Below are 7170 nucleotides of genomic sequence, written 5' to 3'. Positions count from 1 at the left end.
TTTGTTTTTGCTTCAGCACATCGAGGGCCAAGACTAAAGGATTCCTCTCCTATGTTTTTCCTCTAGTGGGAAGGGGATGTGGGATGAGGGGAATGGTTTGAAGAAATGAAGTTGACAAAGGTAAGGAGAGATGGAAAAGACCTGAGACAGAGCCACGTGAAAGTTCAGAGAGACGAGATCCTGAGGGTCACCAGTCCGGAGCCACCCTACACCCCCCTAGTCACTGAGCCAAGAGGCTCACCACGGGGCTGCCTATGGCAGGGTGAGATCACTCCTTGGCAGAGGCTGGGGTAGCCCCCCAGACCGCTGGGCTGTAGGAGCGCTGTGGAAGACTCTGAAAGGGCCACACAGCCCACAGAAGCTGAGTGTGGCCCTCACCAAGATGACAGGTTGGATCATAGACTCCAAAAGCTGCAGATTTCAACAAACTGTAGAAACGAATCATCTCAAGGGGAAAAAGCACCATTCCCAGAGAGCAAAGGGCAGAGAGGGCCCCTTTCCCAAGGACCCCCGCCCCCTCACCATCTCCTCCACTAGGATGCATGAAACCTCTTTCCAGTCTTCACTCTAAAGCCATTTTAAGGCTGACTAGAGAGGATGAGGAGGTCAGCTGGGAGACTGTCTAAACTTATTCAAGGGCTATTTTGAATTTTTTTTAAATGGCTATTTAAATCATCAATGCAATTAGATGTTTGAAAATTTATTTAACTTTTTTCTCCCCGCTAGCCAGTTGGAAGGGGCTTGGAATAATGTTCAGGTTAGTTAAAACCAAAATAGCAAAATGTTTTCTCTGCACATCTAAGTCTCGAGCTCAATTTACCATCTTGCTATAGCTTTTAAAAATGATTTAAAAAGACAAAAGTCCAGCTATCTTTAGTCATATTGAGATAATGTATAGAACTATAAAGCCTAGAGTTACCAGGCATTTAAAGTTTTTAAAACCCCCTGCCCACACTCTGGTTCTGGAATCACTGCTATTGCCTGCTTGGAAAATGTGGCTTTCCACCTATTTTGCTGTGAAAAGAAAACTGCTTTAAAAAATAAAGTCTGTTAAAAAAAATCCCTCTAGTACCTTTTTAAATTCTTCTAGGGATGGAAATGGCCATCACTGAACAAAGCATTAAATATGACTCTCTCTTCTTATGTTGAAATCTGATTTTTCTATTTCTTTTACCCATTTCCTCTGGAACACCTTTAGGCAATCTCTCTCTCTCTCTCTCCCTCTCCTGTTTTTTCTCTCCCTGGGTTGTAAGTCAGCGATTACTTAGCTCCCACAACAAAGTCTGAGGTCAGAAATGAGGGCAGAGAGTAATTTAATCTGTGAGAGATTGAGATATCATCTAGTTAGTGTCGTGACAACAGCAAACCATAGTACAGGCCACTACACTGCTTCCTAATCATACTGACTCAAAGTCGTTTTCCTCTTTCTCTGAACTAACAGACTTTTCTTTTTTAAAGAATAATTCAAAGTATTACCCCAATCTTGGTAAAATTTCCCAAGGTAATCTGGAAGCGTTCTTCTTAAGATCTAAGTGAAACACAAAGCAACCAAGCCCATGTATATGTGTTTTTAAGTAATCCCTTGAAACAGTAAAATTCAAAGGGCAATGTCAGACAACTTGCAACAACATAATACATTTGTTTATTTAGTTCATATTACAACCGTAACAGGTTAAGAGCACTAGATTTGTATCCTCTTACGAGGATAAGGTTTAAGATTTGTAAATTCATATTTCATTGTTCTTAACCATTAAAAATCTATTTAACAAAGAAGTAATAATATATATTATTATTAAGGGACAGATCTAAACTTTATGATGTATAACCAAAAGCATATATTTGTTCCTTAGTTTAAACAAAACGTTAGAGACATTTTAACTCTTGGTTACTGCTTTCAGGAAAGCACAATGTTCTTGAAGCAAATATTACACAAAACATCTTTTTCCATGATTTCAACCATTGTGTATCATGTCAATGAGAGAAACTGACAGCCCCAGACTTGTATCTCCCAATGGTTGTAATACACTCTGGCTTAAGCAATCAACTAACAAACATGTGTTTAGTGCCTACTATGTACATGCCAGCATATTAAAGCAATACAGGAAATACAAAGAAGTAAAATTATTGGTCCTTGCCCTGCTCAGGCTTCCAATATAATTGGTAGGATTAAAAACAGACACAAATTACTCTACTTTCAATGTGTTCAAAAGAAGTGACAATGTTAACTAGATTGTCTATTAGAATTGCCTATGCTGGAACCTAGAAGAAGCAGGGACATAAACAGGGACATTCTCAGCACTGATAAAAATCTGTCTGCATGGGCTTTCTCAGCTCCAGACTTGAGCGCAGTTACACCCGTATCTGAAAGTGCTCTTACCAGCCTCACATTGTTTCATGGACTCGTAAAAATAGAGCAAGATAAATAGATGTCATATGTAAAAAATATAAATAAAATCATACATAGGGTGATGTTGAAAGGAATTCAGGACATTCCACTCTGCATGGGAGGTGGCTCACCCATGTTATCATTTATTTACTTATTTATTATTAAGACAAACAAGAGACTATATGAGAAAAAGTATAAAAGAATCCCCCAACTTCACTGAACACAAGCAAGAAGAGAGGGATAAGAAGAGAGAGCCCCACAAAGAGGAGAGGTTTTTGAGGGGTCCTTGGGAAGAAAGCTTCCCCCCCACTGCTACCTCGATCCCCACCCCCAGTGTCCTGAAGGAAAGGCCCTGGGCTAAGCAAGTAGTGAAAAGCAAAGCAGAGACACCTTTTCAAACATCACAAACAAACAAATAAATAAATAAATATGTCAAACAAGAAAATAACTTATTAGGCACCGCTTGAAAGGCAGCAACCTTCAGGGGCCAGGCAGGCGGCACTCTTTAGCCTGTGGGCGGCAGCAACGCGCTCGGGATTGGCCAAGGCTCAAAAGGCGCCACCGCGGTCCTGGCCCTGGCGCCCCGTCTTCGAGATAAACCAGGACAGGAAACCGAGGAGGTTGTTGCTCTTACATCTGCACCGCCAGAAGCTTAGGTGAGGGAGCAATCCTAGTGTAGCTGCAGACTCCCGGGCGGCCCCGGAGAAAGTGCGCCCTGCCCTGCCGGGCCAACTCAGACCAGCGTTGTCCCAGGAGTGCCCAGCACTTGGTCTTTGAAATCAAAAGCGCTGGCTGTGAGCCGGAAAAGAGGGTGGTTTCTATTACAATCCCCTCCCCGCCAACCCCCGAATCTTCTGGAAACTCCTGGATCGCCCGTTGTCAGTTCCTTTTTGCTCCAAAGGAGGGTTTGGATGGGGACAGCAGAATGCCGGGGGTTCGAAGCGCGGGACCGATTTTACTAAGCACCTGGCTCCGCCCTGGGTGGAGTGGGAGCGGCGAAGGTGTTCCGGGAAGGGCACGACTTCACCCGAGAGTAGGAGAAAAGACCAAGTGCCTAGTTCATTTCCTATTCCTACTCCCCTTCAAATAGAGCCGAGCAAAGGGAGAGCGGTGATTCTCCAGACTCCGCTAGGGGCACCAGGCAGAATCTGGCGAGCGGAGGGGCGCGGCAGGGCGGGGCTGCGGGCGAGCTGGGGACTCACCCCGTGGGAAACCCGTGGCGGTAACTGCGGCTCAGCTTAAACAAAAACAACGGCTGGCCCGGCTGAGGGTCAGGCTGAGTTGACGACGTTTATGAGTTCATGATCTGCACCTGCAGGACGGGGCGGAAGGAAAGATCGAAGTTACAGAGTGGGGAGCATAGCGGGGCGCAGAAGGGCAAGCGCAGTGTCGGAGGGAGCGAAAGTGGCAGACAGAGGAGAAAGGGGCCCGCAAGCCTTCCCAATGTATAAGCAAAGTGCCCAATTCCACCTTTGTGGAGAGACTTTCCCGGGTCTCTCCACCCCACGCGCACACAGTGTCTTAGCCCCAGTTTGCCCCACCGCACCCAGACGCCTGGGATAGTTTCACCTCTGGCACCCGGCCTCCCTTCCTCCTCATCTTCCTGCTCATCTTCCTCGTCCTGCCTTGCGCAGGGCCCTTGCGTGGCCAAGGCTCAGAGAGTCGTGATCCGAGACGTGCAGGTGCCATTACGGAAGACACCGCCTCCGGACTCCAGGTTCTCCGGCTGGAAGTCCTCCACGCTGTAAGCGCGGCTCTTGAGGGCCGTGGCGTAGTAGTCGACAGGCTCCTCGGCGGCGTTGTCCATCCAGCTGAGGCACAGGATGCGCTGGAAAGAGCGCTTGAAGTTGTCCGAAAGGAAGCCATAGAGGATGGGATTGGCGCAGCTGTTGGCGTAGCCGAGGATGACCGACAGCTGGCTCACCGTGGCGTCGTCCTGCTCCGCAAACACGTTGACCAGCTGCACTACATAGAAAGGCATCCAGCAGATGACAAACACCATCACCACCATCATCACCATCAGGGTGATCTTGCGCTCCGAGCGCTTGCGCTGCTGCCAGCCGGCCTTGAGGGCCACCATGCGCATTTTGGCGATGATGAGCACGTAGCAGAGGCAGATGGCCCCGACGGGCAGCAGGAAGCCCATGAGAAATGTGTACAACACGAAGCCCACTAGCCAGCGCTGAGCGGGCTCGGGCATGAGCATGTTGCAGGCCACCGTGCCATCACTGTTAGCCGCTGTGCGCGAGAAGACCACAATGGGCAGAATGACAAGCAGCGATAGCACCCACACGCCCAAATTCACCACCTTGGCCACGGTGGGCCGGCGGTAGCGTGCTGCCTTGATAGGGTGCACCACGGCCACGTACCGGTCCACGCTAAGCACAGTCAGACAGTAGATGCTGGTGAACATGTTGACTGCGTCCACGCTGAGCACGAGACGGCAGAGCAGCGCGCCGAAGGGCCAGTGGCGGAGCAGCGTGGAGGTGACCAGGAAGGGCACACTGAGCATGAGCAGCTCATCGGCGATGGCCAGGTTCAGGATGTAGATGTTGGTGGCCGTCTTCATTTTGGCGTAGCGCAGGATCACGTAGATGACCATGGAGTTACCACACAGCCCCACCAGGCACACCACGGAGTAGATGAAAGAGATGAGGATGGCGCTGCCCTGGCCCTCGCTCAAGGTCCCGTTCTGGGACGCATTCCGCCCCGGCTCCTCCATGCCGTCCGCAGCGCCCGCCCCGGGGCCCCTGCTGCCGCCGCCTTCGCCGCAGCTGCTCGGGCTGGGGCTAGGAGAGGAAGGAGAGGAGGCAGTGCCATTGGGGAACATTTCAGCTGCTGGGGACCGATGGGACTACTGGGGCTGGGCGCTCCTCGCGCCCCCGCCGCTTGCGCGCTCACTCGGCACCCCGCCCGCTTGCCCGCAGCTCACTGCTGCCGGACACCTGGGGTAGCACGGAGCGACTACGGGGAGCTTGGCTCTGACCGGCGCCGGCAGGGCGCATTGCCCAGCGGCGGCTTGCGCACAGCCGCTTGCAGCTCCGGGGCGCCTGGGCACACGCGAGCGTGGAGAGGGGGGGCCAGGAGGCTGGAGCCCCGCGCCGCACAGCCATTAAGTGGCGCGGCTCTGGGCTGGTGAATGATTAATAGACACCACCAGCGCGTCAGCAGCTACGAAGAGGGAGGGGTGGGGGAGGAAAAGAGGGAGGAAGGCGATATAGGTGGCTTACCACCCCTCGCCCAATTTTTTTCTTTCCCAGTCCTGTGCTCGGATCAACTCCAGCAGCTGCTCCGGGGGGGGGGTCCCCTGCAATACCTTTTACCCATCCCTCAGGGGGAACTGGGGAGTTTCTCCGCCTTCCTGGAGGATGGGTGGGAACCAAAGGTGTAGAAGCTGTCCCACCCCACCAGGCTCCTATTCAGTGAAGCAGACCCCGGGCACAGATGTCTGGAGTTCATCTCAGTTTCCCTCAGTTGCTGCCCCGTCCTGAAAGACCCCAACTCCACTCTCATCCAATCGTCCAGGGCCCTAAACCCCCACCCCCCCTCCCGCTAGCCTGCTCCTGGAGACCCGCCGTGGAACCTCCCGGTTCCCCTTACCCAGGACGCGCTACCTCCAGACTGACGACGCGTAGATGGCCCGTGCAAAGTGCCTGTGCGGTCTGGTGGCACGGTGACGTTCTCCGCGCAGTCCAACTCCTTTCTTTGGGCCGGACCCCCGCACAGGCGCCCACGCAGATACTCTTAGAGTCGCTGAAACTGACCCCGAACCGTGTCAAGAGGAGGAAGGACAAAACCGTTACAACACCGCAGGCAGCTCTTCGCGGGCGGGAGTGATTTAGGGGCCTGAGTAAACCATTGCGAATCTCTTAATGGAGCTGGTAGTGCCCAGAGCCCCCTGCGTCTCCCAGAGGAATATAGACTGCAGAAAGGAGGACGCGCGGCTGGGAGCACGGAAGGAGCCCGAGGCTCCCTCCCGAACGCCAGGCGCGGTATTGGAAATCCATCTAGGTGTTCACTGGGGAAAGATATGGCTGCGCCGCTTGGAAAGGCTCCGCCTGCGTCCCTGCTGTACTTTGTACCCGGGAGAGTTGGCGGGCCCGGGGGGTGGGGGGGAGCGTGTAAGGGCCTGGGAGAGCAAGGATGCCAGCCCCTCTAAACCCACGCTGGGCCCGCCGTGCAGGTGGCCAGACCTGTCACCGACTCCACAAACTGTCAGGAAGACCTTCGGGTCTTTCCGTGAGTTACTAGGATTTCAGCCTTTTCTGAGGCCCCTGAACGTGTGACCAGTTCTAGTTCATGTTCCTAAACTTTTAAGAGACAGAAACGGATGTAGGCACGCCTAAAGCTCGCCTGTTTCATTTGCGAATTGAATGGTTTCTGTGTAAAAGAATGAGTGTTCAAGCACCATGATTTTTAACCACCTCTGGGACTTCCCACCATCCCTAGCCTAGGCTCCCTTTGGCTTTCCACTTGGTTCCAGTCCAAGGATCACTCCATCCAGCTCTCCTGTTCTTTTTGAAAATCCCATCAAGTCTTTCTCCGAAATGTGCCTGTTCTCAGGAAGGCTGGCCTCCAGCGGCCTCGAGCTGGGCCTCTTGCAAACTTCAGCTTTGTCGTCAGTTTCTTGTTAGTTCCTCCTTCGTCTCAACGAAGTGGAGTACACACTGTGCCCTAGGTCTCAGCCTTCCCTCCCATCCGTATAATTTACACTCCGGAGAGGCAACCTGAAACAGAAGCTCAACTCCTTACTAAAGCTGTTTGTACCAGACAGTTCAGCATGC

The 7170-nt window shown here is 52.1% G+C and overlaps 1 protein-coding gene across 2 annotated transcripts; it reads right to left on the bottom strand.

The window, feature by feature from the left end:
* Nucleotides 1-1631: 1631 nt before the first annotated feature.
* SSTR1 (somatostatin receptor 1) lies at nucleotides 1632-6545 on the bottom strand. Of its 2 annotated transcripts, none has more exons than XM_019806470.2 (2): nucleotides 6001-6545; nucleotides 1632-5175 (listed from the first exon to the last, which is right to left on the bottom strand). In XM_019806470.2, exon 2 carries the CDS (start codon nucleotides 5106-5108, stop codon nucleotides 4041-4043), a length of 1068 nt encoding a protein of 355 aa, XP_019662029.1. In that variant the 5' UTR covers nucleotides 5109-5175; nucleotides 6001-6545; the 3' UTR covers nucleotides 1632-4040. The 2 variants fall into 2 exon arrangements, with proteins under 2 accessions (XP_019662029.1, XP_002925813.1); XM_002925767.4 differs by lacking the exon at nucleotides 6001-6545 and having other exon boundaries at nucleotides 1632-3698; nucleotides 3956-5908.
* Nucleotides 6546-7170: the final 625 nt, after the last annotated feature.

This window comes from Ailuropoda melanoleuca, chromosome 20 (genome assembly GCF_002007445.2).
Source record: "Ailuropoda melanoleuca isolate Jingjing chromosome 20, ASM200744v2, whole genome shotgun sequence".
NCBI classification, from domain to species: Eukaryota; Metazoa; Chordata; class Mammalia; order Carnivora; family Ursidae; genus Ailuropoda; species Ailuropoda melanoleuca.
Note: the sequence above shows the minus strand (reverse complement) of the source record. Positions and strands in the feature narration are given on the sequence as shown.